At 39.4% G+C, this 17,650-nt stretch overlaps 2 protein-coding genes across 13 annotated transcripts in view; one reads left to right on the forward strand and one right to left on the reverse strand.

The window, feature by feature from the left end:
* The window catches only part of LOC140951464 (probable E3 ubiquitin-protein ligase HECTD4), a 52,170-nt gene extending 51,582 nt beyond the window's left edge, over positions 1 to 588 (forward strand). The window contains exon 49 of the mRNA XM_073400723.1: positions 1 to 588. Within this exon, the coding sequence (XP_073256824.1) occupies positions 1 to 143 (143 nt within the window). The 3' untranslated portion in view covers positions 144 to 588.
* Positions 327 to 17,650, reverse strand: part of LOC140951460 (ATPase MORC2A-like) — a 26,477-nt gene continuing 9,153 nt past the window's right edge. For 6 of the 12 annotated variants that reach the window (XM_073400710.1, XM_073400717.1, XM_073400718.1 and 3 more), the window contains 36 exons: positions 17,343 to 17,433; positions 16,982 to 17,026; positions 16,834 to 16,897; positions 16,655 to 16,729; positions 16,463 to 16,553; positions 15,892 to 15,950; positions 15,474 to 15,544; positions 15,189 to 15,267; positions 15,059 to 15,108; positions 14,497 to 14,576; positions 13,917 to 13,953; positions 13,752 to 13,794; positions 13,180 to 13,265; positions 13,000 to 13,092; positions 12,708 to 12,755; positions 12,099 to 12,118; positions 11,924 to 11,991; positions 11,223 to 11,292; positions 10,881 to 10,902; positions 10,694 to 10,797; positions 10,090 to 10,195; positions 9,389 to 9,521; positions 9,048 to 9,116; positions 7,640 to 7,696; positions 7,423 to 7,497; positions 6,450 to 6,491; positions 6,300 to 6,344; positions 5,441 to 5,756; positions 4,605 to 4,650; positions 4,397 to 4,495; positions 3,863 to 3,899; positions 3,248 to 3,468; positions 2,903 to 2,996; positions 2,407 to 2,445; positions 1,774 to 1,932; positions 327 to 1,334 (listed from right to left, as the gene is read on the reverse strand). In XM_073400710.1, the coding sequence (XP_073256811.1) occupies positions 1,245 to 1,334; positions 1,774 to 1,932; positions 2,407 to 2,445; positions 2,903 to 2,996; positions 3,248 to 3,468; positions 3,863 to 3,899; positions 4,397 to 4,495; positions 4,605 to 4,650; positions 5,441 to 5,756; positions 6,300 to 6,344; positions 6,450 to 6,491; positions 7,423 to 7,497; positions 7,640 to 7,696; positions 9,048 to 9,116; positions 9,389 to 9,521; positions 10,090 to 10,195; positions 10,694 to 10,797; positions 10,881 to 10,902; positions 11,223 to 11,292; positions 11,924 to 11,991; positions 12,099 to 12,118; positions 12,708 to 12,755; positions 13,000 to 13,092; positions 13,180 to 13,265; positions 13,752 to 13,794; positions 13,917 to 13,953; positions 14,497 to 14,576; positions 15,059 to 15,108; positions 15,189 to 15,267; positions 15,474 to 15,544; positions 15,892 to 15,950; positions 16,463 to 16,553; positions 16,655 to 16,729; positions 16,834 to 16,897; positions 16,982 to 17,026; positions 17,343 to 17,433 (2,924 nt within the window). In that variant the 3' untranslated portion in view covers positions 327 to 1,244. Of the gene's footprint in view, positions 1,335 to 1,773; positions 1,933 to 2,406; positions 2,446 to 2,902; positions 2,997 to 3,247; positions 3,469 to 3,862; positions 3,900 to 4,396; positions 4,496 to 4,604; positions 4,651 to 5,440; positions 5,757 to 6,299; positions 6,345 to 6,449; positions 6,492 to 7,422; positions 7,498 to 7,639; positions 7,697 to 9,047; positions 9,117 to 9,388; positions 9,522 to 10,089; positions 10,196 to 10,693; positions 10,798 to 10,880; positions 10,903 to 11,222; positions 11,293 to 11,923; positions 11,992 to 12,098; positions 12,119 to 12,707; positions 12,756 to 12,999; positions 13,093 to 13,179; positions 13,266 to 13,751; positions 13,795 to 13,916; positions 13,954 to 14,496; positions 14,577 to 15,058; positions 15,109 to 15,188; positions 15,268 to 15,473; positions 15,545 to 15,891; positions 15,951 to 16,462; positions 16,554 to 16,654; positions 16,730 to 16,833; positions 16,898 to 16,981; positions 17,027 to 17,342; positions 17,434 to 17,650 lie in introns of those variants that run through there. The other 6 variants (XM_073400711.1, XM_073400712.1, XM_073400715.1 and 3 more) reach the window with 6 other exon arrangements.

Raw genomic sequence — 17,650 nt, forward strand, 5'->3', positions numbered from 1 at the left:
GTCCTTCTGACGCGCGCTACATCCGCGTGGAAACATGTATGTTCATGGTGAAGCTTCCACAATACTCCACCCAGGAAATAATGACAGAAAAACTGTTATACGCTGTCAACTGCCGCGAAGATCCACTGACGGACATCTCGTGACATCCATAAAAAGTCATGACAGTGGGTTAGCTACTTAAGTTACCGTAACTACAACTTCGTCGGTTGAATGCAATGCTGTGTCTACCATGCTAAAGTAACAATTGGTTGATGTTCATCAGAAATCACTGGATACAAATCCAGCCTCGCAGTAGAATTAAAGGAACAAGAAGAAGACAACAAGTGTAAAGATCGTTTGGTATGTTTTTACTAGGTAAAGGTATTTGGAGAGAAACTATTATTATCTTATGTTACGTATATTTAAATTCTAATGAAATAGCAATATTTTATTTCGTCACAATCTCAATTGCACGAGATGAATTAACTTTTCCTTGTAAGTTGAAAAATAGAGGATAAAGAAGATCCAGCTTTTAAATCAAGGATATTTTCTTCAAAGAAAGAACATTTTTACAATTTTAGGGAAATAAAATCGTTATCTCACACCAAATCGTCTCTCTTGCTTTACTAAGATAAATATTCTCTAACAACAACTTGATGTCGCATGAATTTTCCTTAACTCTTAACTAGTATAAAGTTCAGTTACTTCCTCATTTACTATGACACCCTATCCTTCTTTTGTACATGAAGCCATTGAAATGTATGTGTCCACATCACAACCTTGTCCCTGTTACGAATGTGACTGCATGGAATTTGGGAACCGTTTTACTGTCCGTAAAAATGGCCTTTCCTTTGAGGTCCTTTGAGTAATAATCTCAAACATCAAAGCCATTTGTAAGCCTTGCTTTTACCTTCTGGATAGGCGTATTATTTTTGTACAAAAAAGAAACAAACAGAACAAAAACAAGATAACGAAAAACAACAACGCCTTGCATACAAAGGCAATTTACAGTAAATGTATTACAAGTTATAAATAGCTCTGATAAGTAGAAAAGCATTATCTAAATGCTGATTTACTACACGCCCAGCGTGTTGTTACATTTTTGACAAAAGAACTTGACATGGATGCCATTGTACAAAAGTCGTGTCCGTGGAGTCGAAGACTATTTGCGGTTCGCTGGTAAAAAAAAAAAGGCTCGAAAAAATTAAAAAGACGAATGGGACATAAGTTATCCAATGGATTTAAAAAGAAACGTCACTAGCCAGCTATAACTGAGCCACCTGAGCCATTTGTTCCACCATTTCGTCCACCCTGTCCGAGACGTCGCCCTCGCTTAATCTAAACTCGCTTGGATCCTAAGAGGATAGTAAACAAAAAGATGGTAATAAACAATCCAACAACTCTAAATGGTAACAAAGGTTGTTTACCTTTTAGAAAAAAATTCCGGAAAATCCGGTTAAAAAGTACTTGACCTTTTGGGTCGTTCCGGTAGAAACTTTCCGAGAGCAACGGAATTTCTGAAAAGGTTGTCCTGTTTTTCTGGACGGAATATTCCAAAAGGAAATTCGTGTTCCATTTCTTTAAAGACAAATGTTACCAGTTTCAGGCCTTCGCGGTCGTTTTTTGGTAAATGGAACTGATTTGTACAAATGGTAAACGCGATTCCGGGACGCAATTTACCAGTCCTGAATTTTGCGTACCATTTGCCCAAACAGTGGACTAACCGGTTTGCCCACGTAAATGGTAAACAACCAAATTTTAACACTAGTGCAAAAAAAAAGGACAAATACAAACCTCTTGAACAGAACGAAATAGTTTAGCTGCATTCCTTCTAAGACTCAACAATTGGGTTGTTGCTCTTTCTTTTTCTCTGAGCGCATTCCTTAATCGTTCCTCAGCAGCTTCGGCATTTTTAACGGCTTCCTCCATCTGTGATTTGTAGCCTTGAATCAACTGAAAATCGACAAAGTTTTTAATTTGGGACAAAATTGTCAAGACTTGCTCATCTTCAAACAAGAAAACAACTTGAAGTTAGCCACCTGGACCTTTTAACTACCTTGTTGGGACAAGGTCATTTCACAACTTTTGTTGACGAGGGAGAAAGATATTATGTACGCAAGACTAATTATCTGTTGCAGCCGTACTAAGCCTCGAGAGTCATTATTAAAACTCCTTTCCCCATATTAGGATTGATTCGGTTTTCTCACCCGTGAAAAGCGGTATTTATTTTCACTCGGCGGAACATTGTAATCTTTTAGCTCCTGAAAAACATGTAGCTTTCAAACTTTGATGGCCTTTAAGTCATTTACATAAATTCAATTCTGTTAATTGCCCAGCAAATAACATCCGCTCGCCTGACACAACCTTGGTACCACTACAAAAACGGTATTATTGAACATTTGGTTACTGAAGTGACGGTATTCTTACCTGGGCGATACCTTTTTCGTAACAATCACAGAACTCTTCCTGCAAAACGATATAAACATGTTAAAAGGTAGACAATGACATGACATCGTGAAGTTTGCTCGTAATATGTCAGAGAACGTTGCATTGTGTCAAGGAAGTGAATTCAAATTTCATCGAACTTTGCTGACTTTCGTTTCTACTCTTTATTCAGCAGGCATTATCGTTGCCTAAGCTGAAACACTACCATTCTTAGGTAATCAAATTGCATATTCCTAGGCACAATGGAACTTCCATATAACGAAGGGGCAAGGGACTGGCAAAACATGTTCGCTATGACCAGGTTTCGTTATATTGAGGTTCTTCAGTTGCGTATATATTTCACTATCAATAATCGAACAATTTCATTCGCTATACAGGAGGCTTCATTATACAGAGGTTCGTTACATCGAGGTTCCACTGTAGTGGTCTAAAATAGAAACAACAATTAACGAAAGCACAGAACGCTGTTTCTTCATACCAGTGGAAATTCGCTCAGTTCTTCATTGCTCATCTTCTTAATGTTTTCCTTTGTTATTTTGAATTCTGGAGGAGCAAAGAACAACATGCACCGTCTACAAGAAAAATGAGAAATGCGTATTAGTACCACACAAGACGGGAGAAGCATAGAAATCACGAAATAATTAGAATCCGAAACTAATCCACAAAGCCACCCAACCAACGATAACCAAGCTCCTCGTGAACTAAATATTGAGTCCAATCACCAACTCTATATGTTTTTGTTGTTGTTGTTGTTGTTTTTTTTCGAAAAAACCTTCATATCAATGAAAAAAAAAAAATAATAATCAGGATCAGTGTGTCAAACCTAAACATTCCAGGAAACTTTTGAAGCGCAGGATTTTCTTCCGCTACAGTAATGTTCGTAGCATCTGACATGGAAGAGACTCTGTTGTCCTCTGGGGACTGCACAGGTGTTGGCGTGTGAAGTTCACGCCGCTCCTGTTGTTCGTTTGGCGTTTCAAACGTAGTGGTACTGGGGACTTCACGGGAGGGGCTTGGTGACTTGCGAGCTGGTCTCTCCACAGGCTGAATAAGAAAAAATACCTTTCTATAATGACAGATAACAATTTTCGTGGCTTGAAATATAAGCTTCTTTTATCATTTCTTTGTTTCGCGATAGTCACCTTGATATTGAAAGCGACATTTCGACCGGCCTGGTGCAAGAAAACACAAACCTCACTGGTGGTCTTCTAATTCAGTGAACTGGGTCATTTATGACAATTAGTTTCTTGTGAATGGTTTCCAACTTTTCACCGCTTACTCCAATCAGGGTACCTAATTTCAACTTTATTTCGTTTTAAACTTAAGGAGTTTTGTTGCTCAGTTAAGCACTAACGCAAAATGAAACTATTCGAAACTCTAGTTCATTATACTTTACACACAACAGTAAAGTTTTCACTGGTTTAGAGACTTGCACTACCTTGAGAACTCGTAAATCAGTGCTGGGATGATCATACCTACAAATGAGAAAGACAATAAACAAGGATTATAGATAACACATGACTATCACAAACCATTACTGGATATCCTTTCGGCTGTTTAATTGGAACCATGAATAAAATCCAGGAAGTGACCCCTAACTACACCTAAGGATCTGTGTAGAGGTAACGCGTCTAGGAAATAGGCGGAAAATGTTGCAAGGCGTGAGATAATTTCCGCGTGATACAATATGTTGGGGCCACCTTTTTTTGCTACAAATACTTTAAATACTAATAAGTTTCATTATACATTTTGTACTGGTTTCAACTTCCAACGCTTGAGCTGGTGATAAATACTTTCTTGTAGATTGTTCTAGTCCATTATACGGTAGAAGCTACCAGTATTAAATATGGTGTATGAAATCACAGAATACTCTGCCAAGATGTGCTTTTGGTTTTTCCATTGTTCTCACGTTCAAATTTTCAGGGGATAGTTCACTTAAATGCGAAATTGATGAATAGTTGTCTGAACTTACCATTTGTCAAACTTGTCCTTAGGATACATATCAAACTTGATACGAACCCTGCACAAGCAACCTTTCTTTGGCTTAGCACTAATCACTGTTCCAATGTACCTACATATCGCAACAAAAACTATTAAAGTTTGACGTGATACATTTTGATCTGACGTGATGAACTACAAAAATGCACCAAACACTTTACTTAATATAACAAAATACTTACCACACAGAACCTTCTACCCGTGCTTCCACTTTGGTTCCATTGGATACTATCGCAAAAAAAATGAAGATAAGTACGTTATCAGCAAAACAGATAATCAGCAAAACTGATAATCTACAAATCATCCATCCTGCCTCACTTAACATATTGCCATCTCGTATGGCATAACTGTAGATCTTCTGACAGTAGAAAAATAGAGCGGATTAAAGAACGCGCACTTAGAGCAGTATTTAACTCCCATTCAGAATCATACGAAAACCTTCTGGTTCGTGCAGAGCTACCTTCACAACTAAATCGAAGACTACAAGATATCGCTATATTAATGTACAAAGTAAAATATGGCCTCGCACCGAGTATTGTTAACGAACTATTTAAGCGGAAAAGCACTAGTTATTCACTAAGAAACAGTGATTTTGATATTCCGACTTTTAACACTATTAACTATGGAAAGCATTCTCTTAGATATCAAGGACCTCATAAATTATATGGTCGAAACTAGATATTAAATTGAAAGGCTCCTCGAATATTGAGTTTTTCAAAAAGAACATTAGGAAAAAAGACCTAACGTCACTCTTAAACAACAACAATAGCTGCTGTAACCTTTGCAGTTCTTAGAGACTACCTTTTATATACCTATTGTTTTATTATACAATTTATACATGCTACATATTTTAATTGTATATACAATATTATTATTATTTCTTATTTGTAAATAATTTTTATTTTTGTGTCCCCAATTAGTTGTGAAAACTAAATACATTGACACATTAATAAAGCTTTTACTTACTTACTTCTTTCGCACATAGAAGACACAAACAGCAAACCTAAACTCTACTTACGTAATGTTCCTTCACTTTCGCCCTCGCTACTCCATTCCATGAGCTGCTCTTGTCGTATCTGTTCCATTTCTGTCAGCTCTTGTTGTCCAGGTATTTCTGTTCTTGATTCTTGTTGTTTTGAAGTTTCTCGCTTTGGAACCTCTCGCTTTGTTGTTTGCTGTTTCTCTTGCGTTATGGTTTCTCTTTCTTGCTTTGCAGGTTCTTTTCTCTCTTGCCTTGAAGTTTCCTTTTTCTCTTGTCTCGGAGATCCTTGTCTTTCTTCCCTCTGTGGCGTTTCCTGTTTTCTTTTAACGTGGTTTTCCTTCCTGTCTGCACTCTGCTCGCATTAAAAAGTAGTTTCCACAATGTGAAAAACAATCCTGCATAATCCCTTTTAAATGATAAGTGTGAAAGGTGTAGCCTATACAATCAGGTGTTAGTGTCGTGTGTGTTTTTGTGAAGTGTGGTATCGATTGCATGCACATGACCTTTTTCTGAAGTAGTTGAGGTAAACGAACGGAATACATTGTTATCCGTTGCTTACATGCAAGGATTATTATCCACACTGCCTGTTAGCCTTATTTGTTCTGGTTGGGTAGACAGTTTTGCCCCAGAAAACCGTTTTTGCAAGACATAGTGCATGCTACTGCTAATTCTCCATACCTAAACGAATGCTTGTTTGAGCGGTTTAGTGGATTGTAGCTGCTAGGTTGTGTCAAGTTACCTGTCACAGATGAATCCGTTATGAAGTACCACAAATAAGTTGTCAACTGTTCGTTTCAAATATTGAAAATGCCATTATTGGCTGGTTGGCTGTTTATCTCAGTATAAACGACAGCCCTTTAAACCGATCTAACTTTTGGGACAACAGCGCCCCTACCTTTGTGTTTGTATCCTCACTCTTTTTCCTTTTAGGTTGTACTTCCTGTTAAGAGACGAAAAATGAATTACATAAGTGACATTATAAAACAATCAAACAGTTGTTGACAACCACCAGCCAGGTGAAGGAAAGAAAAAGAAACATTTTTACCTCTTCAACGCGACTTGATTCTGCGTTTCGTCTTTTCAGTGGCTGCGATAAAGGCAAAACGCAAGTTTGTTTTAAGGGTTCGCGACCGTCGGAAATTATTAAGACCTCTATCTATTCAACGACCTTTCTCCATTCATGTTTAATGAAGGAGACCGTACTTTTCTCTGGGAAGACCTTTCTCTCAGGTTGTTTAAGGGAGACCTAACACATGTTCGGCTTCCAAAACCCTTCTCTCATTCAAACAAGGCTTAAAGAACCCGTACTGAATATGGAGAGGACGGGCGACACTTTCCTTAAACCTGGTTTTCATATGCCGCCGAGCTACCTGCGACATAGCTGCTGGTACTGACTGCGATACCGTTTCGATATGAGAACAGAAGTTGCCGGCAACAGAGATCATGTCGGCAGTACTTTACCGCCGGCATGCCTGCGAAGTTGACTCGAGTTCAACTTCGCAGGCATGCCGGCGGTAAAGACCTGCGATGTTTCTTGTTGCCGGCGGTGCTTTGTCCTCATTTGTCGGAGTAGTATCGCAGGCAGTTCCGGCGGCTAGTGGAACCTCGATATATTAAACGAAGGGTCAAGGGACTGGAAATTTTTGTTTGTTATAACGAGGTTCTATACCATATATTTTACTATTACTAGAGTAAAGACAATCGTTCGTTATACCGAGGACTTCGTTATGTAGAGGTTCGTTATATCTAGGTTCCACTGTTACATTACTGAAGGATGAGTTGAGAAACGCCTTAGAAATAAATGCAAACTGATCTGATCTCTTTGTTTAAGGTCTAGTTGAATATAACTCAGCTTCGCTCGTAAGAGCCGGTCACACTCTATTAAAACACCAGACGTCTGACGTAAGGTTTTATTCAACTGGCCCCTGAGCCGTAAGTATAGTTGTGGTGCAAAAGAAAGACAGTTGGATTCCACGAGTTTCTTCTTAGTAATAATATGATACCGATGTTGGACTGACCTCCTGTACCGACTTCTTTCTTCTCTGTTCATCTGTACTCTCCGCCACGGCTGTTTTACTTGGCGGCCGTCGCTTCTGTTTGTGAAATACAAAAGTATTTCATGGGTAAAAGGGGGATGCCATTTCCAACATGGCACGTAATGAAGAAACAAGTATGAATGGTGCATTTTAACTCGTGCCCTGCTAATAGCTTCTTTACGTAATGTCGTCGACCTACCTCGGAGGAATCACTCTTACAGGAGTTGGAACTCTCAGTTGAAGATGTCCTTTCCACCTGAGTAAACGGTAAGTATATTCTATTAACAAAGTCTCTCCTCGCATATTGGGAATTCTTACTATTTTAATGGAATTAGCGGGGACTATTGTAGTACGACTTATCACCACAAAGGTTTTAGGATCGTTTGGAGGAACAGCAAAGCTCTCAACGCTCTCAAGGTTATTCTGAATGAAGGTGACGCACCTCGTAGATCAGGGCCTTTAGCAATTCTGTAATAGTACGTTTTAGTCCGTGGGTCAGAAAGTGACCCCCCCCCCCCCCCTTGGGGATTTTTGCAGACATGCATCATTTCAAAGCCTCACCCAAGGGTATTTGAAAAATCCATGTTTGCACTTGATTGGTTGGCAACATTCTTTCCTCAGCAAAGAGTCACAGGTTACCCACACCAAGAGGTGAGTTAACCTCTTCTGAAACACCATTACCGACAAAAATAACACTCAGGTGTGGAACACAACAGTCGTACTGAGCCGTGTTTGTGGACTATCATCCTCCAAACGATCCTAAGAAGCGTCATTGTCGTATATCGTTATTCAAGACCAGTTTTTTACTCGTTAGCAAATGTAAGGGTTATTTAGCTGTCTCTTGGGGGTATGTGATATATTCCCCTGGTAACGCCCCGAGGGCGAATTGTTTGAGGTTGAATTTCCAAAATATAGAAATTGGTCAATTCATGTGAAGTTATCAAACAGCAGTTTCACCAGAAAGAGATGAGTAACTCAGAGGGAAAAGTATTCTTAACGTTAAGGCAGAGCAGTTTTGGAAACTCTTTGGGACCTTCGACCGCGACAGATTTTTGTGTCAGTCGTCCAACGAGTCACATTGCAAACCAGGATGTTCGCAGGTAGACGTTGGAGATGTTCTGTCAAATTTGCTTAAAAGTGATAGGGCCGGTTTTGCGAATTTCTAGTTCGAAGAACATTGCGCAATGACAACTGCCCCCGAAGAAAATGTGGTAAGTTCATTAAATCGAAATTCAAAATTCTGGCTTGTGATGTTTTACTGGGATGGTTATAACATTTTGAGGGGAATATGAGCAGGGGAAATATATACTGAACAGTTTTGTTATTGTTATCAGCTAGTGTTTCAGCCCCGCACTCCCCTGATACAATTAAAGCCGCCACCAACTTTACAGACAGTGAATAATAATTACGGGTTATGTAATATACTCCCCTAAAAGGAACAAAGGAAACCGTACAAAGAGAAAAATAGGGCGAATTACTTTCTAACTCTTAATATGCAAAGCTGCAACAAGCTTTGAGTTAATAAAAGAGAGCTTTATTTCAAGTTGGTCGATGACGAACTGTTGTTAGATTTCTCTGTCTTCCCTTTTGAGCTGGTCGTAACATACCTTCTTGTGTGAAATTGCCTGTGGTTGAATTCTATTACTTTCCGTTGCAGGTTGGGGTGTACTTTGACGCTGTTAAAAAGAAACACATACAGGACACTGAAAATATTATTGTAAAAGAAAGTTTTTTTCCATTACTTTAAGGCGAGAAAACCTTTATCTCCTCACAAGGGAGATTTTCGCGAAATTTGTTCCTTCTAACAATATTTTTTTGCCAAATCTCGTGAAATTTGTCTCTTCTATTTTCGCAACACCACGTCTCCGCGAATATACTTAACGATTGACGTCTTTGACGGTAAGTTCACAGTCCAGAACCGGTGTTCCAAGAAATAACAATCCAATACCTGTATTTGACGAATCTTTTCTTGATTCTTGCGGATACTCTCCTCCAATTCTCTCTCCTTTTCTTCTGCTGACTTTACTTGTTTCTGCAACACGCCAACAGATATGGCGACTTTCTGTTCGGGCCGCGAACAGCTGAAACATAACAGTACAAAAACTATTAGCACTAAAATCTTTGTTACACATTAGGATGACGTATTTGCTGTGTTTCAAAATGCAGCGGATATCAAGGTACGTAAGCAGAGTGCGCAGGTGTGCAGTTAGACCCCATTGACACGGGTCCGCACAAACTTTTTAACGGGAATTTTTTAACCTGTACAACCCGTTTACACTGAACCTACTTCTAATCAGGACAGAAACATGCACACTTTGCCGTCACTTCAAACACTTGCACGGTTCCACGGGTCCCGTGTAAACGAAAGGCGGAGCCGTGCAAGTTTTCGTCCGTTCAAAAATTTGATCACAGATCAAGTTTTGTCTTCCATGCTATTCAACTGTTTAAGTCTGCTGTTTTTCATGTACTTCAGATAGTTAAATCTTTCTTTTTTTTAATTATTGCCGTGAAGGGTACATCACACCCAGAGGAAGACTCGCCCAAGTCATGGCGGGGACGCAACTCTCATTTCAACGTAATAAGAAGAAAAGTAAACGCACAAGAAGCAGAGGAGAAAAGAAAGTAAAAAGAATGAAAATGGGAACAAACCTGTTGCAATTTGGATCTGGATGCATTGCGCAACACCATTCATCAGGTAACGTGCGACCGACATTTCTTTGGGAGAATGGTAACCGCCGCCATTTAAGACAAACGTCTGGAAGAATAACAGACATCTGTCGTCATATATCGAGGTATATGTAGGCGTAAAATTTAAATTTAGTACAGCTATTTTTCCCTCATAATTGGCATTCAGTTCGTGGGAAAGCTTCCCCTGCTTAAGTTCTAGAGTCAGTGCCCTCGTAGCGTCCAACACGCGGCACAGCCTTCCACTAACTAAAGAAGGATGTGTGTCCTGGGGGAAAGTAGAACTAATGACCTGCATTCAGTCAAAAACTCGTGCCCGTCTCCAAGAAAACTATATCTTTCTACCTAAACCATTCCAACCAACACATTATGATTTGTAGACTTTCCCTAGATCGTGTCCTCTAACGAACGCTGTATCGTTTAATTATTTTACTCTTGATTTCCATGTTACCTTTAGCAATTTCACCGGCAGCAGTGCTCTACTGCTGGATATAAAAACCCAGCACACATTCCATAACTCTTTGTGTTGTGATTAACAGGAACTTAAGCGTTACATGTTTTAACCTACCACACTGCACATCTACAGGTATCTGCATCGCTCTCTTCCTCACATACTTCTGGTCCATGGACGGGCCGTCTGTCCATCTGCTACTTATATAACCGAAATTCTCCCTGAAATAGAGTGCGTTGAAGGACAGCACTGATTAACGCAATTTTTTTATTATCGACAATATTCCATGCCACACTAAACTTACCAAAACTTTGTTACTCCATGAGCTGTTGAAACAAAAGAATAAATTTTCATGTTACAATCATCACAACAAGAGAAACATGTTTTTAAAGCATTGGCTAAATTGAGCATTTAAGGAAACATCCAAATTTGCCTAGCTATTTAACAACTACCTATTCTACCTTTACCTCTAGCATCTAATTTATGATAAAAATAATTAAAGTATTCACTGCTTTGAATCTCTAGAATCTCGTATTTAATTTTTTGTAATATTCTTATGTTGTAGACTTGAATTAGCGGTATTTGAATACTAAGCAATCCTAGTCGTTTCTTTCAGTCTTTTTGTCAACAAGAAAAGGTTACTTACATTCAATTTGCGAGTCTTTCCAAAACTGTTCAAGGTGTTCTCCTAACGCTCTTGTTAAATGCTTAAATTCCTGCAGAAAGAATAAAACGACCAGCTAAATGATAGCTGATCTGGTGTTGATGCTACATAAAGTTGGCCGCTGAATGGAGGTGCGATCCTTTAGCACAAATCTCGCTTTATTTAGAAACAAAAACCCGCAGAGGCTTCTTCAACTTCTACAAAACTAGAGTATTATAACATACAGGCAAATTCTTCTCACAATGTTGAGGTGAAGTTCTCCCAACTTTGCACGAACAAGACTACAATATATCATGATCTAACTAAATAGAAACGTTACAGGTCCATAGGCAGTCGTCGCCTATCCCTTGACTGTATTTTTCTTCTTCAAAATTTCAAAACAAGGCCAATCGGAGTGTATCAGATGTTTGTTGGCCGCTAAAAAGATGTGACAACAATAGAAAAACAATCGTCGGGATGGCCAAAAGTTGGGGCGGCCGCTTGATAGAGGTGGTCGCTTAATGGAGGTGTAACTTACAATTTTTTTCTACAATTATTTTCGTTTTGATTTCTTGCTGCCTAACAGAGGGTGACCGCTTGGTGAAAGTTCAACTGTCTTGACAAAATGACCATGTATGGACCAACGCCGGCCTTCGAGGAAAGAAAGGAAATACGTGTTCCTGGCTTAATGTTTATAGTGATACCTTTCCATCTGCAAAATCCTGCTTGTTGTGAGTGGGTTCCAGTACAAGGTACGGCACATCTACCACGCCTAGTGGAAATAAAACGAAGAGAAAATAATACGCATTAGGAAATTATATAGAAATATTGAGAAATTTCACTTTGGGCACATAAGAGCGCAGCACTAAACCAACTCACCAATGACTCCGTAACATTTCCTGCAAAAAGTAAGTTTACGTACAAAGATTAGTGAAAAGTAACAGTCCTAATTTAAACTAAAAAATTAACCCTACACACATTTCGATTGGGCTTTATCCGCAGATATGCCTCGAATTTCGTGAGTTATATGACAGAGTTGTTCAGTTGCCTCGTTGGTCACGCCGATATGTCGAACTTTCTTCCTTATCACTTATTTACTTTCTTATAAACATAATACGTACAGAAGGAAACTGGATATCAGTGTCTTCATTCCCACTCAACATTGGTATCAACTCGTTATGATTTCTGAATTATCGACCTGACATCCACTGACTAAAGTCTTTTATAGAGTCATTCACCATGATACAATTGCACTGCAGTATCATCAGTATACACACACCTTCGATGGTCGAAAATTGCACGATTGTCTTCTAAATTTAAAGCATTTGTTTTCAGAATTCAGTGAAAACGATAATCGGTGACTCTGCATTACCCGCACTTGCCCTTTAATTCCCAAAACCTCGGTTAGGCGACCAAACATACTGAAGGAGTCATCAGAGCCTACAGCGAAAATCTCCCTAGCAAACAAAATTGGTCTTGATGACTTACACTCCGCCCTCAAGCTGAGGTCCCACTCTTTCGTACATCCGTATAAGCCTGTCAAAACAAGTTAAACATCGTCATCATCTTAGAACAGCATATGCTTGACCGCAAGTTGTAACGTAAGGGTTAAGACATCCGTAAATGTAGGTGGAATTATCGGTAAACTAATTCGTGACCGTGGATGCCAGAGCATACTGCACGGAAAAAGACGTAGCTCTTGAGAATTTTTGATAGGTACATGCAAGGCGTTGAAAATAACCAATTTAGGCAAAACAAACGAATATTCACGATAACTTACCGACTGCAGTTGTAGATAAACATTCCATAGCACCTACGGTTGTCAATATTCATTCCAAACGTGAAGCTGAGAGTTTTGGGTTCTTTCATTGACCTAAACGAAAAATCATTCGCATACGGTCAGTTAACAAGGGAAAACAATCGCATCAAACTTGCCAGGAAAATTGCGCGTAGTACATACTTCTTCTTAGCATCAGCAATCTTGGTTTTCAAGTTAGCATCTGCTCGGGCTTCTGACGCAAGAGCTTGTGCCTTCCTCAGCTCCACCTAGCCAAAAAGAGACTTCAGTTAAAAGGAAGAGGCGACAACAAAATACCACATGAAGGGAGTCTAAAGGAGATTACAGTTAATATAGACTTGATACAAGTCGGCCTCTCATAGGTTCTTAAAAATGAGCGAAGCGAGCTTCAATGCATGAGGTCGCGCAGCGACCGAGCGAGCGACGAAGTTGGCATAACCAACCAGGAAAAATAGGGACTTTTAGAAAGTCTACAGTTAATAAAGCGGGTTAATTGAAGGAATGACACAATTGCAAATGTACGTACAGGCAATAGCTTAGTGTAAGGACACTCAGCGATATTTGGCGTAACGCTAACACATCGGCAGTTTTAATATATTGGATAGCGCAATGCTATTAGAACAACCACTTGAGTACAACGTCAACTTGCCCAAGGTTTGCACAACCAACTTTCTGTAAACTTTGAACTGGCGACGTGCAGAAGTGCCGTTCAACAAGAAAAAAATATAATATACCCTTTTATCTTTTGACGTCTGCTCTGCCTGTTCTTGAATTTCCCTGCCAAAAGAAGATTTTTGAAAAACTTAACTTGGTATATTAGGCGAACGCGGTTGGGCAGTTGTCTTCATAAGCAACACAAGTCAAGTGACAAAATATTTCAGGAAAGATCACTCTTGTACCTGGCCTGTATTTCTAGCTCTCTTGCTTTCTCTTCGGCTGCAATTGAATAAGAATCAAAACCAATAGGATACAGTAATTCAGTGGTAAGTGTGACGAAGAGGGTGGGAGAAGGGTTTCGATGGGAACCGGCAAGGAGACAAAGCTTTCATTTCAGCCTTGTTTGACTCTAGACTTTCTTTTGTACTTTTTTAAGTCTAAACACATTAGAGGGTTTAAGCTTCACGTATACGGCAAACGTCAGATTGAAATTGAGAATTTCTCAAAATAGGAAATGAGCAAATAAAAACAGCTCAGAAGATTGTTATGGATAAAAAAAAAAATGCCTGAAACTACAAATTTATGTGCAGAAATAATAAACAGTAAGCGACAAGCAAAGGGGAAACCTGCTCACGTGGTACAAATTCGCGTTTGCCGTTTAACGTAAAAGTGATGCTTAATCTCTCCGTTATCACTCACAAGCATCGAAAACTACCGACGCGCCCTACAAAAAACTCGATCGTTCGTTTTGAATAATTTTGAACAAACTTTAACGGCACCGGTGACTTTAAATTTAACAAATACTTGTTAAGTATGACTTACCTATTTTTGCCTCTCGGTCTGCCTTCTCGGCCTCCTTTTCTGATCTTGTCTTGAATCGTTTAGATGTAAAATGATAACATCTACAAACATAAGCATAATTAACCGTAAGTTGAACCTTTTAAGATTCATCTTTCCATTAATACCATTAAAGTTTGCTTGTGAATAAGTGATCATTTACGTTTCTGGGCAAAAGCTTGTTGTTGAAGAGTCCAAGTTTCCTAAATTTCTCCCTTAGAGAGAATCTTAAAGCTTGATTTCTTAAATGATAGCTATTCTAGATTCTCATCTCTGAAACGTTAAAATTGTTTTTATCATAAATAATTCATGAGAACGAACGCCATAAAAATCTCTCCTGAAATGGGAAACTTTTACTTATGCTTTGAATTTGTTAACGAATTATTGCTCACTGAAAAGCTATATAAAACAATGGAGGGAGTGTTCTATTCAACCAAACATCTCCAAGTCATTTTTAGTCTCGATTACTATCTGTGGTAACAGTGGTTTATCATTTAAGCTAATGCTCTGCGAATATCCGAAAGAAGAGTGTTGAAAGACCACTTACTTGGTCTTGTGAAGGCAAGCTGTCAGTTTCTTCGTCTGCACCTTCTTTTTCTAAAATAAAACAGGGACACATATCACACAAAGCATCATTAAGGCTAAGCAAAGGGACACCTGTAATTTCCTCCACCAACCTGGATGTAAATTTTCATCCGTGGATCCAAGTACAAAATGGCAGTATAAGCCCTAAAAGAACTCCGTTCAGGCATAATCCTATAAAACAACGTAATAAGTTCCCTTAGTATGAAGTATGGACGCTTCGACAAATGAAAATGCCAGAACATTTTAGAGAGGTGGGGGTACGTATCGTTGATATCATAAAATCACAGTCTAGCTGACTGATTTTGCTTTGGCGCCGCGCTTACTGTAGCGATTAACATCAATGAATAGGGAAACAGCAGAACGTGGATAAGACTTACATGTCATAATCCGCAACATTCTCTCCAGCGTAAGGGTCCGCCATCTTGATGTCATAAGGATCACTCACTATCTGTGTATGAAATGATATCGAAGCTATGAGTTTATGGCGTGTACTTGAACTAGTATATAACAGGACGAAAGAACATATCACAAACAGAATTAATTGGCCGTTATTATTGTGGCCGTAAATTAAAGAAGGAGGGCGCGTTATAGCAACAGTTTCTAGTTTGGTCTGAAAACAAGAAGAACTTGTGGACGAATTTCGGAAGAAATTCTTAATATGTATCCATGAATTCTTATCACCATTTATTATCCAAAACAAAAGCAAAAAGAATTCCATACTGTGTAAAACAGTCTGACTAAAATACGCGCACAGTAAAGCAACACTGACAGTCAGCTCATGAAGCCAATACTCACGTCAAGTTCTGGCTCGCCGTTATCCATGAGCTTCAGATTGTACACAACAACAAGTGTTCCTGTAATGACGAAGATTCTGATATTGAGTGGGACATCGCAAAGAATGACAAAGATTAATGGCTGGTTTTCAATAGCGACAAAGTCGGAGTCGTAATCAGAAGCGTAGGACTTAACGATCTAGCGAAAACAGCGTTCTGATTCCGCTTCCGACTCCGTTCGTTACGATCAAGTGAAAACTAAGTTGTCGAAGTCGCAAGAAGAGCCGGAAATCCTAAACCAATCACAATGCGTGGGAACGTGCATTGTGATTGGTTTATCCTTCCGCTTCCGACGCCGATAATCTGGTTTTCACTAGATCGTAAGCGGCGGAGTCGGAAGAAAATGGAAACGTACTGATCCTTTCAACTCCGACTCCGTCGTACTTATGACTCTGGTTACGACTCCAATTTTTGATTTTCAAACCGTCAAAAGCGCTCTTGCGACACCTCTTACGACTCCGACTCCGACTCCGTCGCTAGCGAAAACCAGCCTTCATTGGAACATGTCTGGCTAACTTGCATTTTCCACTCACCTTTTGATCCGATTTTATTAAACTGTTCAAACATCTGCGTTTCCGTCTTAAATGGTGAATACTTCAAGATGAGATTGGTTTCGACTTGATGCTAGTTAAAGAAACAAAGAATAAGTGTGTTAAACCAAAAGAGAAGCGTTCACTGTACCAAACTAACATGGCTAGGTGTGTGTCAAGAGTAAAGCTGCTCACTTTTTCCAATTCACGCTTGGATTTCGCCAGCGGTTTCTTGGAAGAGACTTCCCAGGACGGCATGGGTACTACAACCTTGAGTCAAGCAAATAACAAGAGCACGTTATCTATTGTTTTTAACTAATAGCTACATAATCCATTGTTCCGAAAGCTGACACAGAACCATTTTCAACGCTTACTTCTTCAATTTTCTCGCGTTCATGGAAAGTTCTTGAAAGAAACAGACAGCTCATGGTGTTTCCCCTGTAAGGAAAGAAAAAGGTCACTACTTACTTTTCAAACAACAACACTGCAATGGAATCCAGGCGAAAATGAAATGGTACTTACTTTTTTGTAAACAAGATCATGTCTTTTCCTATCCGCATGGTGCCACTATAAGGCAAGGAATTAAAAATTAAGTTACTGTATTTTGCAGACCAAGTGTAAATAAGCGGCTGAACAATGGAAGATTTTGCACTTAATGTATGAAAAACCCTGGGAAGCTTTGGGTGAGTTGCAAGGAGTCACGTGTGAGCGGCACGTACAGAAATGGAAAGCTTGCTCGTAGGCAAGCTTATCACTGCGTTCCTACTGATTAACTTCGATGTACGAGTAGAGGAGGGAGAGAATCACTAACAAAAGGTCGCTTTTCATATAAGACATACAAAACAGATTTGGAACCAAGCATAGGGTTACATTCAACACTTACGATTTAAGACCGTTGCCATACTGTCCAATCATTCTTGAATCCACGTTGCGTTTAACCGATCGCCCAAACTGGACCACATTTCCAACTTCCGCTGCAAAGTGAAGCAAAACACCTCGCCTTTAAAATTTTAAAAACGTGAAAGTAAAAACCCTGGCTAGGAATCCACCACAGCGTCACCATCCTTTCAACGTACTCGACGACGCCAAGAAAAGCACATCTAAATCTCGAACCCTTGGTTTCTCGATCCTCCCGATAATTCGAACAACGCTGACCTTCCTTTCCCTGGCACACACTGTCATCTTCCCCGT

This window comes from Porites lutea, chromosome 11, assembly GCF_958299795.1.
Source record: "Porites lutea chromosome 11, jaPorLute2.1, whole genome shotgun sequence".
NCBI lineage: Eukaryota > Metazoa > Cnidaria > Anthozoa > Scleractinia > Poritidae > Porites > Porites lutea.